This window comes from Vidua chalybeata, chromosome 2, assembly GCF_026979565.1.
Source record: "Vidua chalybeata isolate OUT-0048 chromosome 2, bVidCha1 merged haplotype, whole genome shotgun sequence".
In the NCBI taxonomy this organism is placed as follows: domain Eukaryota; kingdom Metazoa; phylum Chordata; class Aves; order Passeriformes; family Viduidae; genus Vidua; species Vidua chalybeata.
The window spans coordinates 14,935,664-14,959,169 of record NC_071531.1 but is presented as its reverse complement, the minus strand read 5'-3'; the positions used below and the strand labels follow the sequence as shown (position 1 = coordinate 14,959,169).

Genomic DNA, 23,506 nt, shown 5'->3' with positions numbered 1-23,506 from the left:
TTATCAGTAGATACCTTAGAAACTTCTACAACATATACCACAGACTTTTTTTTTTAAGGAAATACAAAACACTTTGCATCCAAACAACACTGATCCCTAAGCAGCAAAAAACTAAAACTGCTCTGAAATTAGAAGTTAAATAAAAGTAAAACTTCCCCCTTTTCCCCTTATTCTCTTAAATAATAAACTAAGCTCACCCGAACAGAGCGAACACGCAGAGCCAGAAACTTAAACATGACTAAGAAACCATGATGTTTGGATTTTCTGACTGAGCGATCATAAGTCTAGCAGGGAAGACCAACCCTGGCGTTTTTGCTGTGACCAGCTGTTCCGGCAATTAGAAAATTTCCTGTCAGGCAAGTCACACACAGCTGGGGGGGTGGGGAGAGAAAAGGGGGGAAAAAAGGTCAAAAAGAAAAAAAAATATTAAAAATAGACATTGATTTCACACACACACACACACACATAGAGCTGTGATAAAGAAAGACAGGGCAGCAGTGGTACTCATATTGCTGATACTTAACAGAGATCAGCAGAGGAAACCTAAGCAGATTGCCTGATAGCAACAGGCTGTTGCAGATGTTACTGATTCCTGGTTCCCAGAAAAGAACAAAAGAGACCAGCATCTCCTTCAGAAATCACACTACTACATAACATTTCACTGATGAAGCACAATAGCAAGTATTTTATGTCCTATATGTGATAACTGTATATTTATGAGTTTAACTTCACAAAATGTTTTAAGATCTCACATATGTTACAGACTTCAATGCAGAGAATGCCTAAAGATTGTTTTTATTTACTAGAGTTTAGTTAGAGGACCAAAATGACCTAGTCCTTTGAAATCCTGCACATAGAAAATGCTCCACAGATATTCTAGGCCAAGGCAAACTGGAGAAATATTTAAATTGGATTGCCCAGCTCAAATGTCTGACTTATGCACCAATATTGTATTGCTCTGTAGAAAGTGAAATTCTTGAAGTAAAAAAGATCCCTAAGCTTTCTTTCAATGCTTAAAAAGCCCCAAACACTTCAAATGTTTTAGGAATTAGAATTCAATCTATTTACTGCAAAGAGTAAGAGGGGAAATTTTTATCTTGATCTCTCTAGATTTACTATGGGAGCTATTTTCCTGAATATTGACACTATCTTTAGCTTTTTTGATACTTGTTAAAACAATGAATTGCATGCTCCTTTAGTGGAATAAGTCTGTTTTTCAAGTAATAAATAAACAAAGGCAAGTAAAAAGCTTTAGTCAAAGGCACATACAAGTATTCAGCTATAAACATATCCAGGTGATTCCGTTTAGTGACTATGTATCAAAGGAAACATAGAGCAAAATACTGTAGTCCTGCCTGCACAAGACAAGAAAACAAACCGACCCTGCAGACAGCTTTCCTTGATTGGGCTCTAAGAGATATCTGGATTACTTCATTTTTTGTTATATTTGTCAGAAGACAAAGCCAGTAACTTAAGTGACAGAACACATTGCTATCTCTATCCCACATCCTGGCTCCCTACAGTATCAGTTTCTAGCTTTTCCTTTAAATTGGGATTAAACATCTCCTCTGCATGAGCCGAGATCCTCCTGTCAAAATGGAGAGGTGAAATAAAGACCTGATTTTAGCCATATCCTAGAAGCAAAGTTGTGCCATTTTAGTGTTCTTTTGTACTCCTCTGGGTCTTTATTTGTGTCACATCTGCAGGGACAATCTTTCAAAATCTGTGTACTGAATATACACAATTATTATTATAATAAACACAGGCCTTCAGGAACTACTACTACACGAAAGAGGACTTTGAGATTCAATTGAGGGCTCAGAAGTCCTCATTGCCAATGTGCTTTTTACAGTCCAGTGTGGTACAACCTTTTTGGAAGAAGCAATCTTTCCTACAGTAGCAGTAAGACAGCATGAATAATTATTAAATATTAGTTTCAAGATGAACAAAGCGTCTTGAACACAATAAGCTTACTGCAACATAAGGATTTCAAATATTTCATAAACAGCATAAAATTACTTGAAACTTTCCTCTCTTCAATTGGTTCTAACTTGTAGCTACTTCCTTCTTCAAAACTGAAATACCTCAAGAATTAAATTTTGTAGTTTAACAGCAATATAGTTATTTGCACTTGGAAAACTTCGAAGAAATTTAAATAAATAAATGGGAGACCATTCAAGCTCTCTGCCTTTACCTTGTCAAGAATAGATACAATTATACTAAAAGCAGAGTGATCAGGAATCTTCAAGTCAGTAAATTAAACCCTGTTGTACCAAAAAGAGCTAAAGGCAGAAATGGAGAGTAAATGGTAAGAGCAGCTCTAAATACAATATTCCTTAAAGATGAGAAGATACAGTGGGTAAATAATAATTTTCTTATCTTGTGGCTGTAAAGGTAAGAGTGCATTTTGCTGCAGATATGCTGTATCTGTTAAGGGTGATGGAAATAAGGCATTTCAACTGAAACATTTGCACAATTACTGACTACAGCTCTCCCAAACCTTTTATGTGACCTTCCAGAGAAGTACAAAGCACTGTGCTCAGGGGTCAGTGGGGTTACTTCACAACAATAGCTCTCCTATAACTGGCGTGAGTCTGGCAGGTGGAAGAAATTTCTTGTGTTCTGGGAGAACACAGCCTGCATGGTTCCCAAAGAGCACCAGCAGCCAAACAGAAACATTAAGATATAAGCTACACAACTCACTTTGAGCATCTCTCAGAAGAAAGCTTGCCCTTTTAAATATACACCTTCATATATGAAGGAGACAGGTTAGAGGGCAGCAGTCCCCAACAGGGAAGTCTCTGATAAAAAGAACAAATTGCTCCAGCAAGTTGCTTCCCTAACTTAAAATCTTTGATAAGGATTTATATTATACTTGTTTATCAGGAGACACAGCTGTCTCCAAAACAAAGGGAATATGAGGTATGCCTGTCAGTCACAGTCCTGTCAATTGCAGAACGCCACTTGCACAACACATTTCCTTCTCCTCCAGTACAGAAATATAAAGTGAGTTCATCTCTCATCATCCCCTCCTCATTGTTTAAATTGGATGATCTGAGTTTAGTAAAATTAAGAGAATGCTGTCTAGATTTTCTAGAGAACAGAGCTCATAGACACTACAGAGAGCAGGAGAAGTGAAAAATGCTGAGGAACTCTCAAAACATACTGAGCATTTGGGAACCCATGAATTTTATTGAATGCTGAAACATTCAATCTAAGTGGAGTCCTTCAGATAAACTGACAATCTCCTATACCCTCAGTTTGAGAAGCGTAACAATGCAAATTAAGTCTTTACAGTGCTAGAAAAGCAAGGCTCTGCAGTATGGATTGCTTTCAATTATTTGCAAAAAACAAAGAAGCAGTACACATATGGAATGAAAAGCCCTTGTTTGACAAAGGTCAACAGTTGAGGAACAGAGAGCTATTTTTTTCAGTTTTCAGAAGCTGAATAATATACTTTTCTTCATAATAAATACATTTGTATAGCCAAAGCAGCAATATTCTATTAAACAGAGGGTGTGGCAGCTTCCATCTGTCAGTTTACAGGCTGTGCAGGGCTACCATCTGTTTTCTCTCCATATAACAAGTAAGCAGCTTGACTTTGAACATTGCTTATACTCTCAAATTATTCAAATTTTCTGACCAAGATCCAGAATGTACCCTGCAACTAAGACACCAAGTGCAAAAGAAGTCACTTAGAAAATCCAGTAGAACATATTAATGAAAGTTTTGTTGTAACCTTTCCTCAATACCTGATGACATCTTAGGGGAAAAAGGTTTTCCAGGGCTTGCCTTCTTTATATATTAGTCTGATATCTAAGAGTTAACATCTCAGAGCAAACGGTCTGCATTGTTTACAAGGATGCTGTAACTTCTTACATGAGTTTCTGCAAGTTCATTCTCAGAGAGGTAAAATGCACCATGTCACAAAGTTGCTAACAAAATTCATTCAAGTTTCAGCAGAGTAGAGTGCTTTGGAAGATAATGAATTTCTAATTTCATCACATTAGACAAAAAAAAAAAAGTATTCAGCCTTTTACAAAGCACAGTCTGGTCACTGAGAAGGAAATGACTGAAGTTAATTTTTACAGATGTAAATTGTTTGCCTAAAAAAAAACTTATTTGTTCAAGAATCAAGTTATTTGATAAAATAACTTAATAAAATAATTTGATAAAATAAAATGAAATACATGAGTACATATATCTAAGTATATTTAGTAGAATACACTAAAAGTAATGTAAGAATCACAGAATACTTTCAAGTACAAGTTTAGTATTTGCAACCCAAGCTACAAGTAGCTACACAAGTAGCTGTTTCAACTAAAATTAAGTATGAGTCTGTAAATAATGAGAAATCCAAAACTTGGATTATGGATTACAAACACTTGTGAATCCAAACATTTCCATAATGTTGAAGAAATTATAGCTATGTCTTAAAGCCTCTACCACAGAGCCAAGAATAATCAAATATTTGATAAACATGCACACAAAGAAAATTGAAACGTGAAGGTTTTATCAGCAAAAGTAAAACAAACGTATCAAAATCAGAAATGCCTTCATTGTCATGTTAACAAACATGACTGTTCTTAAACATGGAAACTGTTACTGATCACCTGAGCAGGAATATCCACCAGAAGTTTAGAGCAGTCCTGAAAGGGTGCTTCAACTTGCCAAAAGACAAACAAGTGTTTCTGAAACACTGAGTTCTCACTAGTACAGATTATAAAAAATGGAGGTAAAACTAAAAATCTGCTAAAGCCTCTCTGAATAGTTTTAAAATCTAAAAATCATTCAGTTTTGTTATGCTTTTTTTCCTGAATTTTTCTGAATAATGTTCTCATCCTAAATTATTTTCACAGATGAAGACACAACAAATGAGATTATCCCAGATTACTCTGGATTTAGTATTACTGCTTAAGTGATGGGGGCTGTTTTGCCCATGGCTGTAACTGGTGAATGAGCTCCCTCTCCTTATCTTGACATCCCCACTCCAGCGCTTTATAGATTTAGTGTAAATTGAATGGTATATATGCATGTAAAACACAGAATCTCAGCACCGACCAATCAAATGCAATACTTCAACAAAGAGATTGTATTGTCCACATGCTTCAAATTATTTTTCCAATGCACACTGAAGCCTTTTTTAAGATCACGCTTTTCTTATAAACTCTTTTAATAAAAAACACTGACTAGGAAGACAATGGTAATTTTCATCTCTCCTGACTGCAAACAGATGTGTTATTTAAATTCTACCAGGAAAACATAAATGAAAAAGACCTTTTAAACTACTGAATTCTCTTTGGATTTCTTACCCTACCTTTTGACTACCCACTGACTAGTCATTGTTACCTTAGTGATGTATTTTTAGTAAGAGGATGACAGCTACTGAGATTTAATTTTTTATCACCCCAATCAGCATATTTCAATATGATTTGTTTTGATTTAGTTTTAATTCTATGTATGCTTTAATTCTGCTTGTTTAAAACTAGGGCCAAAGCAAGAAGTCAAGGGTAGTAACATAACCCCACCACCTGCATTGAAGAGAGGTTCATCCCAGGTTTGAGCCTGAGCAGGTTCCACTTCTGCCTGTACTGGGAAAAACAAACCCTTTAGTTCTTGCAGGTTACCAAAAAGAAATTTTCCTGAAACTTACAAATGAAAACTTCACTTCTAGTGAAAAGAAAACTTTTTACAAATTCTTGGAACCTAATATTTTTCATATGTTTAATAATTAGGCTTAAGCTAGTAGAATGCAATGGTAATGCATCAATTGTACTAAGTGTTTATTCAGTTGTATAGAATCCAGATAACAGAACATAAAGAACACAGCACAAATATGATATGCTCTTCACATACGCATAAAATGGGAAGCCACCTGTTAGACTAGCTGCAGTTTCTGGTTAGCTTTAACTAGCAATAAAGCATGCAGCATGATTGTAACAGCTCAAAACAATTAATTTGCTCAGTTAACTGACTCAATCTCTATGGACACAGAGGCACAAAAAGCAATGGCAGACAGCACAAGAGTGAGAAAGGTAGCAAACAAAAGGCTTTAAATAGCTTCCCCTTTCAGTAAGTTTTCACATCAGGTTAAGCTTCAGCCAGCTGTTCTTACGTTTATTTCCTGCTGGTCCCAGGTCATTTATGAGATACAGATAAAAAAATGTTGGTAACAAGCAATAAAGTCAGATATAATCAGCACACTTGCTGCAATAAAACCAGAGTACTGAATGAGTCCCATTTTAAAAGAAGCAAGACTTTGAACCATGCAGCATCTTGGACTCCTGAGAAATGGGTATCTTTATAGCTCCTGATTTTCCTAAAACAACCATCAAATTTGAATCACAGCCATGTAACTCAGGCTTTCCTGTAATTAACTTTACTTTTGACCAGAAGAACACAGATGTAATGAAACAATATCTTATGATACACAGAATACTAGAGAGAGCTCCTATGCACATAGAACGGTGTTAAGTTTTAATATTTGTCTTAAACTTCCTATCTCATTTGCATTATCAGCATTCTATCCAACCACTTCAGACAGCAAAAGGATGCAGATTTCAAGCTTTCACCTTCTATCTCCACAGAAGTATGGTAACTTTCTGTCCTGACCTTGCATGCTTTATACACCTACCAACATATTTCATCTTCTTACCTGATTTGCCAGTACACCCTAGGCAATCTACTGTCCTCAGTTACAGCTGAGAAACGTCATAAAGTGTTAGCAGCTATGTAAGTGCCCCAAGTCCATGTAAGTCCAAAGTTAAACAGAACAATTTAAATGAGTTTCAATGGTAATTTTAAATTGTCTGTATCTTGCCAAAACAGATTATGAAGCACTGACAATCTCACATCCCAGCTCAAGTAGTAGTATTTTATCACCCAACTGACAACACTGGTTAACTTCCAGCTATAACTGACTGAGCAGTTGAAATAACATCTTGTTTAAAAACCCCTAGATTAATTTACACCACAACTGGCAACCTTTTACTCACTACAGCCTAGAATAAATGCAAAGTATACTCCTAAAATACTGGTCTGAGACATTAAACAGCTAAAACAATCTTAACCAAGCAGCTCAAGCATGACAGAAAGAATACCAGAGTAATGTTTTAACTTTTTGATGGTTATACTGTATGAAAATCAGTTGCTCACCCAAAAAGCACCAGTTTGGAAATTTCCAAAGGAAATACAGGGAAATATGTGTAAGCATCCTGTAGTTATCAATTATTTAAAGAGAAATTGAATAATTTTGAGGGATAAACCTTAGCTGGCTGCAAGACACCCACCCAGCTGCTTTCTCAATCTCCCTCCTCAGCAGGACATGTAGGAGAAAAGCTCATGCACTGCCTTAAGAACAGGGACAGCACAAACCAGTTACCACCATGGGCCAAAGAGTATCAGTTTAGGGAATATTTATTTCACCTTTGTGGTGAGAAACAAAGACGAAACTAAAACCACCTTTTTCTCCACCCTCCCCTTCTCCTCAGGCTGATACCACTCTTCTACCTCCTCCCTTATCAAGCAGCACAGGTGGAATGGGAAACAGCTTGGATCATCTACTCACAACCTGAAGTCTGCACAATATGCAATAGCAGCATATGAACCCTGAAGTCCAACCAAATATGGGGTTTCAAAAATTATTTTTATTGGCAAAGCATTTATCACCAGACGTAGCATTCAGCTAGTACTCTCTAACACGAAAGTACGGCTAAACTTCATGTTTGACAAAATTCACAGGCATTGCAACAAGAAAACTGAACTCTGTATCTTCACATTATGAAACTTTGTAAACTGCAAGTCTGACATGAAGACAAGGAACCTTCAAAATTATCAGAGTCAGGAAGGTTCATTGATCCTCTCTTTAGTAACAATTTCTATTTTAAGAAGCCTAGGTTAAGAATTCCTTTGATGAATGCCTTCCAATAACAAGCACAATGGAAACTACACTTTCACAGTTGTTCCTCACGCTTGACCTGCCCTGAAACACTACTAAAAGCTGAGGAATGAGTTTTGAGAACAGTAGGATGCCAAACTAGACCTGAGGCAGTAAGGAAAAAAACCTCTCTCAAAAATATTAAGATCTGAAAGTGCACCCCATGTCCAGTAATCTCAAACAACAAAACACTAGTGGCAAACTGCCATTATGAATTAAGTGATGTCAGTGTGCTCCCATATTGTACTATTTTCATTACAGCCATCTTTTACTTACAGTTTGTTGATTGATATCATCTTCTCCCATAGGTTCATCCACAATTTGCTGTCCATTCTGTAAAAAAAGACACAAAGTAAAAATAAATACTGAATCCAAGTACAGAAATAAATATACTGGACATAGGTTTTCATAGCATGTTACTGTACTCTCTTCTACATATTCTACAAAAGCAAGTAATTGAAAGTAAACATGGAAAACTCCCTATTGCTGGCATGTAATGCCACTCTTCCTTCGAGCCTTGTGTATTCTCAACCTGGATGAAGTCACAGCAAGAAATATATAAAATCACCTGGCATTTGAAGCCTCACTACTACACAGCTAGACATTATTTTCCATTACTACCACTTCTGCAAAACAGTTAAACCTGATGAAGACTGAATAGCAAAAAGCCACACAAAATGAACAGATAAAGGGGTTCTTTCTAAGAGCATGAGCTTACATAGCAAGTCAGCCTTTATTCCACCTTAAGGAAGATTTATAACTACAGTATAGACTTAAAAAATATTGAATGCAATTTTACTATCAATTTTACAGCATTTACCACTTTCTGTACTTTCCCAAGGGCCATTCTAACAAGCCAAACAGAAAAAGGCTTTTGAATTTAAAATTTCACCATAAAGATTAAAAAAAAAATCTTAAATACCTTGTTGGTCAACAAAGGCTTTCTTTTGCTTGTCAATGATACTACACTTGGAGAATTTCTAAGAGATATTCTCCCTGAAAGACTTCGAATGACTTTGTTTACACAACAAACATGACCAATAGCAAGTTTTAAGTAAAAGTATGTATTTCCTAAGTTATGGCACAGGGCATCACCTCAGGCATCAATTCTTAGTTTGCTCCTAAAGTTTAACAGCAATTCAGTATCATTTTAGAAACAAATGAAAAACTATTAAAAATGGTTACCATTTTCCATTACCATTGGAGACAGAATTTGAGCTCATTTGTGCATTGTTTCCCTAGAGAACCCAAAGTCTAATTAATCAATTTTTTCAAATCCTAATTTACTTAAAAGTTACATACATATATAGATAGTTACCTTTTAGATGCCACAAAGTTAATAAAAGCTGCTCAGACTTTCAGATTTTACCTTCATTTCACACCTTCCTTCCCACTACACAGTTTTTCAGCAGAATTCTTCAGAGCCTTCCTAGCATCTTCTGTAAATAACTTCTGATTAATAGAATCTTCAAGCTTGCATATGGCTAGTTTTTCATATGTGACAGATTAAATCCGAACCACTTACAAATTCTAATTTTCAAATATTGCAAGCACATTGAATGTTCAATTACATGATTACCAGCTCTCTAGCAACTTTTATCTGGAGAATTTTTTTTTTCCCCTGGAAGATGCAGCTAGAAAAAGCTAAATTATAGGAATCATGGATTTCCCAAATATGACATAAGTGGGTTGAGTTTTTTTGAGGGGGTGCTTCTTTAGTTTTTTGGGGTTTTTTTTTGTGTTGTTTGGGGTTTTTTTTGGTTTGGTTTTGTTTGGGTGGGTTTTTTTTTTTTTTTTTTTTTTTTTTTTTTTTGTGGGTTTTTTGTGTTTTCTTTTTTTTTTTTTTTTTTTTTTTGGTTGTTTTGTTTAGATGGTGGGAGGGGAAAATGGCTGGGCTTTCTGATTGTCTTCCTAGTGCAGACATCTGGCACATGGTAGCAGTGCTATTTTCTCATCTTTCCTGCTTCAGGAAGATACTAGAGATTTCTCACATGACGCTGGTTTACTCTAAAAGTCATCTTTCCATGACAGAAAGATTTCTTTCTAGTAAGAAATCAGGGTCATATGCTGTATATTAGTACAGCAGTGAATATAATCTTTAAAAACTGTCTCAGTTAAGGGCAGTTAATAGAACCTTTTATCTGTACAGCAAAGGGTAATTTGATGATTCTCCAAAAAGCCCACATTCTCCACATTGTAATATCTTTTACTTGTAGTGTACAGGCAGTGAATATTGTATTGTACTATCCTTCCTTAAGATACATAAAAAGGTGATATTATCATATGGAAGACCAGAAAAACACCAGCTTAGTTAAGTAACAGAAATGAGTGTTTTTAATAAAGCTTGTTTACAGGGACAAGCTGTATACTGAGTACACATATATCATTACCATCAAGGCCACAAGTCACATACTTCCCCTTTTCTCAAATTTATGACATAAATTAACATTAGTATTTTAGCTACACATCTCTATATTCTGTTCACGCTACAAGATGGCTTCCTTTGATCTTGCCAATTGGGAAAAAAAAGGAAAAGAAAAAAAAAAGGCAGTAAAACAAATAAAATAATTGACTTTAGCTGAAAAGGAGGAGTCTGTGATGTCCTAACAGTAACAATGGCTAAACTCTGGGGCCTAAAATAGGGCAATTTGTATATCAAAACCATGTGCTCTACACTGACTCCACTCCACATGCAGATTTTCAGAAATAGTTATTCTTGCCACAACAGTCATTCTGCTAAATAATAATGTACATTAACTGCAGGTTAAATAAGAATTTACCACACAGTAAGTTTAGGTTTTCACATTTACTATTTTAAGACAACCGAAATCTGTTGGAAGTGAAATGCACTCTCAGAAACTTCAGACAAGCCTCCCTTTAAAGACAAAAAGGCGAGATCAACTCCTGTTTTTAAAAAGGCTCTAATCTTCAACCTCACTGACTTTCTCAACAGTCAACCAGAAAAACCACAGCAAACTTCTGCAAAATGAATAAATTGTTTTGTACAATCTGGTCTTCCTGTTTAATCCTGCACTCTTTACAGTTACTTTTCAGCTGAATTCAAGCAAAACACACTCACTGGAACTAGGAACAAATTCAAGGAATCAGCATGAGCGCCACGCAGTCCTGTGTGAGCCAGAGCACTGGATTAGCAAGATCTTTTCAAACAGGTCTACCCAAGCAATGATTATGCTAAGGGAATCACTGGATGGTAGAACCAGTTTTTCTCAGAACAGTCTGAGCCATGTAAAGTAAAGAAGAATATGTATATACGATTTATGGTTTGCTGGTATATACCATTAAATGGAAAGCAGCTGTGTATTCAGAAAGGCTGTGCACTTTGTAGCCTTTCTTAGGAGTTAAAATGTAAAGCCCAAAGGTTCCTGTTGGAAATGGCACTATTGAAAACAGTGTGGAGTGAGGAGGTCAGCAGCACACTTAAGAAGTGAGCAAAAGAAATATGTTTTGTTTTGCTGGGTGTAGATTCCCTCTAGTATTGAACTAGAACCAAGGGCATGCCTCAATGACATAACAGGCTGGGAGCAGATATATATATGATGTAAGAAAAGGCTGAATATCTTTCATGTTCTCAGATTAGTTTAATTCAAAAGACAGAGACTCTAGTCCTTGATTATTCTTCAGGTGCTCTTCTCCCACAGCAGGACAACTAAGTAAGCAGAATTGATCCAAGATCTGGCTATTCCCAATATTCTGGTTCCAAAAGTAAAACATATTTCAGGTGGCAACACAAGAGAAGTATAAAAAATAACAGAAAAGGTCCACAGAAAATTTCTAATTATACCTGAACACGTTTCAATTTCAACCTGAACAATCAATTTCTGCCAGGGAAAGGAGGGTGCACATCCCCTACAAAGGCAACCTAAAAAATGGTCTTCCAACCCACTCTAATTCAACTTCCTATTCTGTTTTCCAGTGGGAAAATCATGTTAATTAAGGTACAAAATTTGTTTCCCCAAAGCTTTTAAACCTGTTGCCATATCTCACTAAATTAGTAGAAATCAATACCTAAACACAGCTGGGCTCCAGTAGTTTTCCTGAAGGCACATGGACAGGAACACAAAGAGACCCTACAGGTTCTCTACTAGATATAAAGCAGACACCAGTGAATCTTTATCAGGCAGCTAGTACATTAATGTCCCCCAAATTATGTGACAGAACATGTGACACTAAAGTCAATCAAACATCAATATTTCTAGCATTCAAAAATTACAGGTTTCAACCCATTGAATTCTCGGAATATAAAAACTCTTAGGAATTCCCTGGCAGAAAGACAGTTTAAAGAAAGTTTTTTTAAAATTCAAATTATTTCAAATCTGGACCAGTAATGCACACCCATAAAAACCACTGCAGGGACGATGCAGTCACAAGTAGCGTCATATGTTAAGGTACTGGCATCAAGAAAACACAGTCATACCAAACCCTTTGTAAGAAAGAAGTACACCAAGAAACATGGCCCACATCTCCCTACAATCAATTAACCACTTCCTTTGAAGCACTGAATATCCTGTACTTTACCTACTATGGTTGCATATTGACCTGCAAAATGTAATGCCACTTTTTTTTTTTTTTTAATTATGGTTCCAGCATTTACTGCAAGAGATCCAATTTGTCTCAGAAGTCTGGCAAAACTTACCTGCACAATAAACCTAATGCTTTTCACATGAACCTTTTTGATTAGCACTGGATCCAGATGGGTAATTTTGTATGTACAATACGGCACCTAGCATCCATCAATACAATTAGGACTTAGCAATCTGGGGGAGGACATCTTGTTTTAATAATAATATCAGGTAACCATCATTCCCAGTACAGTGTTTTTTACATGTATCCAAACCATATCAAGTGAAATTTTAAGTGGGCAAATCATTATGTTTCCTATTGTACTCATTTTTCCTATTTTCCCCTCAGTTTCATCAATAATATGATAGATAGTATACACTTGAAATTTTTACAGTTAGTTTATCATCTCCATTCCTACATTCTGTTTGCAAATCAAAGTTCTACTGATTTGGACCTACCTTGCTAAAAACTTTGTTCTTTTCTATAGTCTAAAAGGATTTTTTTTCTGAAGGGCATTAAGTTTTTCCCCAGACCTTCTTTGATATTCGACACCCTCTTCCATCCCCAGAATATCTCTCCTTTGCATTTAGGCTATTGTTAAACTATTCCAGGATGTTTAAGTATTCTTTCTGGTAAATATTTTAACCTTTTTCCTCAACTATGTTTGTCAGCTACTTAAAACTGATACCAATTGCATCTTTTGGAATAATTCTTCTGACATTAAACTCAACATTTCCTAATTATTAATACTGGAATTGAGCATATAAATTAGTAGGCAGTCCTTATACTATTAATGGAGTTCAGTAGACTTGGCAACTATTGGCTTTTCCATGTAATTGGTGCCTTGTGGAAGAACCATAAAATTCAGTAAACACAAAATATGTTCTATTCCTAGACTTAGCAATTAACCAAGACTTAACAAGAGTTAAATCAAGAATGAAACTGTATATCAGTGCAGAATGGTGCTTTGAGGACAAATAAGCAAAAGTGATAAGATGTCTGAATCAGACCCCTTACAAATCATTACGTGGATGTTTTAACATGCCAATGAGTAACACAGGTGATGAAGCTTCTCTCAGGCAACTCCTAGTTGTCAACTACCAAAACTTCCAGACTTATGCAACAACTGCAGTTACTGGATTTAAACACATGAGAACTTCCAGTATTATTTATTATTTAGTCATTAAAACACTGGGTTTATATAGATCCAAGCTCTTTCTCTCTAGTGTTTTCAAGGGACTCTCAATTGACAAAGCCCAAGAACCATGAGGTCCTTGGATAGAGTAAAGCTGTGACAATGCTTCTGGCTTGTTTCAAAGCAGCACAAAATGCAGCATTCCCACTGAAACACTCATAACAAATCTGCTGCTAGTAATGCAAGGTGCTGTGTGGAACCACATTTAATAAAAACCTTTTGAGTGGTGCACACTCAAAATTGCTATTCTAAGCAGCAATGAGCTACCCTGAGAAAAAATTTGTAGGTCTGCAAAAAATAGTTGAAAATAGACTAAAAGGACCTTAAGAGGTCAAGCAATCTATCTCCACACACCAAAGCACGACCAGCTATTCCTACAATGCTGCTCACAAGACATTTATGTATAAGCCCTTCTTAAATCTTCAGGAGTTTTCACAATCTATTCCAGTGCTTAAATAAAATATAAGGCTTTAATAGGATCTGAATTAATGACTTGTGCCCTAACTTCTGAGCTGCGAAGCCACACAGATCCAAAGCACTTAACTAAATCCTGACCTGATTAAAATTTACTAGATGTAAATAGCAGAAGTGAGCCATCATCTTAGACTTCTCTAGCTGTTCTCTTACAGCACTTATCCAAAACATTTTGCATATACAGTTAGAAATAGTACATGCAAGTATTAAAAACTCTGTATTAAAAAAAATCCCACAAGTATTTTTTATATAAAACTTTGTTAACTCAAGTTCCATGGTTTCCACATAATTTATTCTCAATTTTATTGTCTAAGGTGACTGACTTCTTCCTTTGCTAAGTATTAAGAGAAACAACAGGATGTTGAAACTTGCCTCTCCATAGACAACCTCAGATAAAATCCATTAACTTGCAAATCCTTTAGGTACAAAGCCAAACTTCTTTAAGTTAGGATACTTGGGCAACTTTAACTATGTGATTTTGTAAATCCTATCTACTTTGCCACCTTCTTCCTATATCTAGTATGACTCAAGACTACAGTTGAACAATACAGAAAAGCAGTCCCCTTTCCTGCACTGCAATGCCTTCCTTGGCTGGCATTTGTCCAGCACTGTGCCAAGTCACATTGGAAAAGAATAGTAAAAAGGTTTGCAGCTCTCAGCAAGTTTAATTCTCTGAATTAACTCATCTTGAAGTCAAACAAGTGCCACAACATCACTCAAGATGCTGTACATGTACTGTTATAAAATCTTGGTCTTGGACAAGCAGTCTATATAGCTCCAAATCACATGTAGTCGTGTATTCACAAAAAACTCAACCAATCAACCAAAAACCCAAGAAAACAACCCAAGAAAATAAGAAAAAGACAGGGAAGAGAAAGTCTCACTTAAGTTTCCTACCTGTACAAGTGGATGGGTAGTAAATTATTACATTTAACACATCAATTCAGCAGCCTTAGTAAAACAAAGCCAAAAACCCCACAGCACGTAATCTCTGTTCATCTGCTCCAAAGAGGAAGAAGAAATAAACACATTAGAAATCACCTACCTCAATATATCCAACTATTGCTGCACACCTGAAAATAGAAGAAATTCCTTCTGCTTGCACACATAATCTTAAGAGTGACTCTGGCACCTGACAGTGTACAAATCTAATTACCAAGTCTGCATCTGCATGAGAAGGCAGGTGCACCTCACCTTCCCTGCCTCCTGCAGTCCTAGGCCCATGGAAATGCCCTGTGCCTTCCTAAGCTCCTGCCAAGGGACTGGACACACACAGGGAGGACGTGTCAGGCCCTTCTACGAGCAGGAGCAGCCAGCAGGCACAGCAAACCTGTGCACTGCACTTCCCTGTGTTGCACACACACACACAGAGGTTTTCAGAAGTGAGTTGGTTTCTCGGAATTCATGATAAATTCAAAAGGTGAAATTTGCAGGTTTTTTACACTTATTTTGATACATTCTGCTAAGAAGAGAGAATAAGCTGTGGAACAACTTCACTATTTTCTAAAATTCAGGATTTCTGAAGTATAGTTCTGACTATGTAACAAAAGTCAGCTACAGGAAGACAAAAGGAGAAAGAATCCCCATGAAGCTGAAAGCATTTTTTCACAAGTCTAAGTTCTAACAGTAACTAATTTTGGCAAACATGTTTTGCAAGAAATAATTCAAATAACATTTACATCCAAAAACCACCACCTTTTGAATTTGCAGGACAAAGAGTGTTTTATTTTTCAGAGCTAGATATTTAAAATCACCAAATACCATTTCTTCATATCATCTGCATATAGCTAAGCATGTTTCAATAAATTAATGCTAAGATTAAATTATTTAAATATTCTTTTAACGTTTATTTTCATTTAAACTTAGAAACTGCTAAGAAACAGACCTAGACCATAATAAAGTATTTTTAAGATGCATACTTACACAAAATTGAATGACTTCACTGAATAAATAAATTAACTAATAAAAAAAAGGGTAGCACATTTCCTCCAAAAATAGTTAAGTGGAGCATTAAGCATACCACAGAGGTTTATTGCATCAAAGGCAACACATGGTAACTCTTACTGATAGGAATGAACTAGCAGTACCTTTGTGGTCAAGGCACTGGAGTAGGTCCCAAAAAATCAGAGTTCTCAATGAATGATGCGAGATGGGGTCACTAAGCTGTTGAGCCTCATTTTCCCATCTGTTACACAGGATTTTTTCTCCCCTCTATTTCACCCACCCTCTAGTGGGTGAGGCATTTAATCTTATTTCAGAGAATAAGGAGAGAATAAGCAGCACAGTATCACGTATGCAAGCATATAGCACAGCAACTGTGGTATTCAACCACTTTACCCCAACTTAAAAGTTCTCTGAAGGGATTCTAACTTTTTCAAATTTTACTGATTAAACTGTTCTCCTCTTGAAAGTTATCAAGATTGAAAAAAAACCCAATTATATGAATCTACTCTGGCCTGAAAAACAGGTTAAGAGTTTCACTATTGAAATATGGCTATGAATTTTATCTGGTGGAAAAAAGAACCCAAACAAAAAAAAATCCAAAAAATCCTCAAATCCAAAACAAAACACCTCCCCCAACCAAGTGCTATAGAAAAAACCCACAATTCCAAACCAGTATCTTGAGTAAGTTCTTAAAGCTGGTAGATCTGCCAACTGCCAAGATCAGTCAAAAGAACAAAGCTAATATTTTTGATGTTCAGAAATAATTAAACACCCACCTCAGTCTATGTATCAATGTGACTTTAAGTCTAGCATTTCAAATGACAAACAACTACAGTCAGTGTGACAGACCACAACCAATTCAAAGATAACAGACACGCCTTTAAATGTGTCAATCTGCTTACATCTGCTTTGTGTTACATGGCCCAGCTGAGGCAAGAAATACTGCCTACGCTACAACGAACAAAACAATAATAACAAGATAAGAACTGCCGATGTCATAAGAAAAGCAACAGACCCATTCAAAGAAGTGAAACTCAACACCTTTACAAGAAAACCAAGAACCGCAGAGAGCACACAGTAGTGCATGAAGGTCGTGAATTCAACAAAGTAAAACTCCTGCCTTTTCCTGCCCCACTCAGCTGACCACAGGACATCCTTACTATGTCATGGACTAAAATTGTGTTAACTGAAAAACAAAGCAGGTAAAATGGTACCAATAAGGATATGAAAAATCTGAACACCCCCCACAACACTTTTCATGCAGATTATGTGCTTCTCAAGGCAGTATTTACATACATATAAGATCTGTTATCTGTCTATCACAGCAGTTTGTGGAATATAGTTTATACTACTTATTTAAATCAGAATTAAATTTCCAATTTCCATTTTTAACTCAGTACAAGAAAACATCTCCCCACAAATCAGTGAAAAATTCAGACTTCAGAATGCACCATGCTGACAGCAGTTCTGCATGAGAAGCAACAGCCAGGTGCTGCACATAATTTTGGCTATAATGGAGAAACAATGAATAGTCTTCAAAATCCCCACAGACCAGTCCATTTAGGTGATTCCCCTTTGGCGTTAACTATTTACCTGTGTTGGCTATACCAGAAATGACTGTAAATATAGCCTGTGTTCCTGTGGAAGACAAGTACAACACTGATTACATGGTACAGAATGTGAAGAGACAATCACAGCCACAGGCTACAGGTGGCAAGCCATCTGACAAATTTCAGCTTTGAGGCCAGAAATATATATTGACAGAGAATGCCACACTGACAATCAAAATGAAATTACTTTAAAGAAACTAGTATAATGCAAATTTTGCTTTGTATCAGCATGACTGTTAAATGCTAGCATCATTTGTCTCATGCAAAGTTCAAATAATCCTGGATACAGAATATAAAACAAAGAAATTTGTGAAGGAAGATTGACAGCACCTATTTAAACACCTGAACAAATGACCATAAACCCTGTCAAGAGCAGTGGGAAAAAAATGAACTTTCTCCACAGCCAGTCTGGAGCATCTACATTAAAACTCCTAATGACAGCTGTCACAAATGCTTCCCAGAAAGTCTAGCAAATGGCATCTCTTAATGATGGCCAGTTCTTTCAACATACCAGTGTCCAAAATTTGGCTGCCATAACTGCATTCATTCTCCTCCAGCTGATATTAATATGCATTGCTGAGAGTGCAGATCAAAGGATCAGGCTAGTTATTCAGGCATTCAAATGCAAACTCAAGTCATCAATACTTAATTTGCTCGAAAGCAGATGACTTGCAATAACAGGCATATTCTCACCATGAAAAACGAACCTATGCTTGTTATAAATCCTGAGTGGACCCTGAGTCAGTAAGAGACAGCATCATTCCACAAGCTTTAAAGGTGCTCTGATTTCAACATGAAACTGAAACTACACATACAGACACACTATTTTAAAAATATTTTAACAACTTTACACATTAAAAAAACTGTCAGAGATACAATGAGGATCACTTCTGTTCTGGACACCTAAGTTACAGCAGCTGTTTGTGGTTAAGTACACTTCCAAACTAAAGCTATTTAAAGGTATTCTAGTCCTCCTCCTAAATCCACTCACCCATCACAGAACATCATCTCCTTGGCAGTACCACTGTAACTACAGGACTGCACTGGGAAACAAATGAAAAATCAAGTCAATTAAAAATTCCAAGAGTCATTAAAACCAGGAAAGTGTCTGAGCTGAGTTTTAGAGCCCAAAAATGTGTAATTCCATATGCTGATAATACAGCATTACAAGAACTGTGTCAGCAAATCTTAGAGGTTACCAGAAATGCTTTACTCAGAGTTACAGCTAAAGACATTATTAGTATCAAACTATGACTGAAATCACAATGAGTTTCAGGCAAATGTAAGAACATTTTTGCCCAAGGATACTCTTGCAGAATAGGGTCTGTAATTAGGATATTGCTATGCTACAGATAAACACAACTCATGCAAATCAAAAATCCAAGTTATGTATTTAGGTCACTTGTCTACGTATTTGATTTAAACTTACCTATTTTTACCAAAATATCTTTTCTTAAATAGTCATTTCACGTAAGCAATGTTTCTAAGTAACTTTTTCCTTTTGAGTGTCATCTGAGAAGCTTTTGCAGGTGCAGCCTGGTCTTTTCAAGAACTGTTTATTCTAGGCTAGGGCCTTGGAGTGCAAACCTGTCAGTTCATGCTGTTTCATGTTCTATTATTGGTCCTAGACATTTTTTGGTGATAAACTACTGTAGACTCATGTCAATATACAAGTTTAATTATTTTTTAAAGAGGTGATAAAATACACTTGTTTCAAAAATTTTATGACAGCAATTTAGAAACAAATGATGTCTGAAATATGTTAAAACAAGTGAAGATATAATCATTCATGTACACATATTACAAATAACATAATCTATTTTTCTATATATCTAACATATATATTATTATTGAAGTTACACTGTATGCAGTGAGCACCAAAGACTAAAGCAACAGTTCTTTTCTTTAAATGATTAACCTAAGTGTTTTCCCCTACCACCTTCTGCCCCACCCTCAAGCATCACACTACTATTGTAGTTACTCCCAATATAAAATCATCTAAGATCACTACTCCAGAAGTCAGTGAATAACTAGCACAAATTTAAAAGTAACTACAGTACCTGGCAAGAATTAAAAAAATATATGTGCCTGTCAGATCTGAACTGTAGGTTCTTCTGACTCCCCGAGATACCGTGACTTTCAGCAGAAGAATGACAAGACAAAGATCAAAAGGACAAATCCTGATACTGCAGAAACTCTGCATTGGTCCCTCTATGCTCGTCTCACTAAGGAGAGAGTCCTAACCTTGCGAATAATTGTTGTGAGCTGGCCTGGGTCCACACCGTTCCACATCAGCATCACTTGAAGCGGCCTGGCTGCATATCAGCTGGAGCCGATTCAGGTCGAAGCTGCACTGTCAAAAGCAGCTTTTTCTGTTCAGATGGAATCTGGTCACAAAGTAGCACACGCGCTGTGGGCTACTAGGGACTCATGGAGCAAGCAAAACTGACTGTGTAGGTTCAGTGTTTACACAGATCCAAACCAACAGTAGTAGGAAAAATATTAAAATAGCTGAAAGCTTCTATGGCCTCGGTGTCAAGTGACTCTAATTTCCAGGCGCTCTCATTATTCCAGCCTAGGAAAGCTGACACGCGTCCTGCCTAACAAGGACACGCACTCCCCGCTACCACAGCGGGAAACCCACAGTGCGCGGCACCCCGGGGTTGTTCCCGGCAACGCCGCCGAGCACAAAGCTTCACCCGTGCTTCACCACCCTTCACGTCCCTGCGGTTTCCCAAATTCTTGCGAAACTGCCGCCAACCCCATCCTGCCGAGATAAGGGGGCAGCGGCACCGGGCGGGGACCCACAAGGGGAGCGGCCGCAAGGAGAGGACATCGGGCAAGGCGAGGGCACCGGGCAAGACGAGGGCAGGCCTGGCCCTCCTGCCCACCTCGAGCCGCGGAGGCGGAGGGCCGCCCCGGGAAAGGAAACTCGCCGTGACAGTAACCAGACACCGCGCTGGAACAAAAGCGCCCGAGCCGGCGGCCACCGCGGAGGCAGGTTACTCCCTCCCAGGAACGGGGCGGAAGGGGAGGGAGCGCGCCGGGAGCAGCCCGGTCCCGGGAAACACACCCCGAGCCCGGTGCGGGCGGGGGGAGTCCCGGCCGGTGCCGGCCGTGAGTCAGTGCCCCGGAGAGGAAGCGGCGTGCAGGGGCTGGCGCTCGCCGCGTTCCCCCGCCGGGCCGCTGCCGCCCGGCCCCCGCTCGCTGCCCGCCCCGAAACCTCGCGGGGGGAAAACTCTGCTCACCCGCTGAGCGACGGCGGTACCGGGAGTCCCGGTCCCGTTCTCTCCTCACAACTTTCCCCGCAGCACCCCCCGCCCGCCCCGTACCTCGGTGCTGCTCTCGGCCGTGCTCTCCACAGCCATCTTCTGCCAAGGGTCTGCCAACTGCGCCAGGGGCATCTTTCCCGTCCGGCTCCCGCAGCCTCCGCGTTCCCGCTACCCGGTACCCGGGGGCGGCCAGGCAGGCAGCGAGCGCTGCGGAGGGCGCGGGACAGCCCGGCTGGCTCCGGCGGCGGCTCCTGCGGCGACTGCTGCCCGCTGCCGCCGCCGCGGTGCGCCCGTCCCTCCCCCGCGCCCTCCCCGCTGCCGGGCGGGGCCGCGCTGCCGCCCTCCCCCGGCCCGGCCCGGCTTCCGCTCACGACATGGCGGCGGCTGGGTCCCGCCCGCGCCTGCGCCCGGCAACCCCCACCGGCGCCGTTCAGTGCTTGTGAGGGGCTGCGCCCTCAGCGCCGCCGGCACCGCCGGGGCGGGCCCGGTCCGGCCCCACGGAGAGGGGCTGCGGGAACCGGGGCTGCTACCGCCCCCCGGGCTGCGGGGAAGTGGAGACACGGAGAGTTTGTTTGCACAGACAAGCGCGGAGGGAGAAATCGAGAGGCGGGTGAGACGTGGTGTTGTGCAGAATATCATTAGGCGAAGAGGGAAAGGAATTAAGGTGTAGGAATTTGTTTTTGTAGCTACACCGTTTAAGTAGTGGTTGGACTGCGTGAGTGGGAGTTGCCTCGAAGCGGGAAAGTCATACTCCCTCAGGCCGAGAGACATAAGATATAGCTGTCAAAAAAAAAACCCCACAGGTTCAGAAAACGGCCCTTATTTTACTTTTTATTCTCAGCTGTTAGCTGGTACGCAAACATATAAACTGAGACCCACAGCCTATGGGGTGTTACATGGTTTTCCTAAAATGCTAAGCACTGTCATAAACACCCGTGTTTTGCAACATTAGATGGCTTGGCTGATGTTGAAGAATCCTTGAAACATGAGACCAACAACTGAAGGTGGGTGAGCACTGGTGTCAGACTTCTTGCTGTTGAAGGCAAAATTTCCAGAACTCTTTGAGAAGGCCACTTAGTTTTTGACAGCCCCCACTGCCCTGAGCATTTCTAGATTTTGAGAGGTCACATGATTTGTTCCATCCTTTATAAAAATTAACATTCTTTAAATTTTTGGAAGGTTTTTTGGAGTGTGAAAAATAGCAAGAGTGCAAGTAATTAAAAGTGTGTATGTGCATGGACACACTGTTGTGCTGAGTACAGGCTGGTTCTGTTTCTGCTTGGTAGCAGTTTTGATCTTACTTCATGTTCATGTAAGTATAAATACCTATCTACAAAGAGGAACGAAGGAGTGGATAGGCAGTTGCTCATAATGAATCAGTCTTCAGTTGTTCCTACAGAAACTTCCATATCTGGAGTGAAAGGTCATAGTTGAATGATCACCTGAAGCCAGGAGGAGTAGATGTGCCCTCATTCACTGCAATTCAGTCTGGCCCTTGCATCGGCCTCTCTTTCAAAGGGGTGCAACTGCTTGTGCTGTCAATTGGTGAGTTATACCAGGGAACAGATCCGCATCAAGACTTACCCTACCATACCTTTTTACCTCCTGTTGTCCTCAAAAAAACCCCACCATCCAACCAACCTACCATATTGAAGGCTGAAGAGGAGTTGAGACTGCTTCCTTCCAATGTGGTCAAGTTGCAGAACTCTGGCTGGTTAATGATATGAAATTTAGAACAATGCAAACATTATGATATTAAACATAATGCAATAAATAATTTTTCATAGTCTGATCAGCAGCAGGTCGCTTCAGTCTCAGACTGGCTGCTGGAATGTTGAGCATAAAACTAATTTTTTTACAGCAGTCATACATTATGTGGTTGACACACAAACCAGGACTTTAAAAAAATCCCTGAGTTCATGTAAAAATTCATGATGTTAAAAGTTACATCCCTATGGAAATACAAGTTTCTATTCCCTCACAGGAATATTTCACTTGACTTAATCAAAGCTCGTGCATTCGTACCTGCATCAACTACACTGTCAGGTACATGCATCTCAGAGATGCCTTTAGGGAGATGAACCTGAGAACTGAAAGGTGGCAATCACAAGAACAATACACTGAACCTAAGCTTGCATTTCACATAGTTCAACAAGTCCCTCTTTATAAAAGATTTCCTTCCTCTAACTAAAAAACTCCATGATCTCTTTTCCTTTCATAGTTGTCTAGTCCTTTCTTGCCATGGGTACATATTCTAAATTACTTGTTTGAATTTTAAACTCTTTTTAGAAGGGGAGGGGGGTCATAGTTTGGTTATGATTTCTGAATTTTTTACATAGATCCTCTTTTGTCCTTCCCTGTATGCATCTTGCAAATCCAAAATAAAACAGGGGCAAAGATCTTTTGCACTAGCAGGTAAGAGAGCTGCAAACAATAGGAATCTGAACTTTTCTGAGGCACTGAAGTACAGAGTAGGTAGAAGTATGCCATTTCA

At 38.7% G+C, this 23,506-nt stretch overlaps 1 protein-coding gene across 2 annotated transcripts in view; it reads right to left on the bottom strand.

Annotated features, from left to right (window-relative positions):
* Window positions 1-21,272, bottom strand: part of RPS6KA3 (ribosomal protein S6 kinase A3) — a 71,159-nt gene extending 49,887 nt beyond the window's left edge. For both annotated transcript variants that reach the window (XM_053934365.1, XM_053934366.1), the window contains exons 1-2: window positions 21,073-21,272; window positions 8,213-8,269 (exon numbers count right to left, since the gene is read on the bottom strand). In XM_053934365.1, the coding sequence (XP_053790340.1) occupies window positions 8,213-8,269; window positions 21,073-21,144 (129 nt within the window). In that variant the 5' untranslated portion in view covers window positions 21,145-21,272. The remainder of the gene's footprint in view (window positions 1-8,212; window positions 8,270-21,072) is intronic.
* Window positions 21,273-23,506: the final 2,234 nt, after the last annotated feature.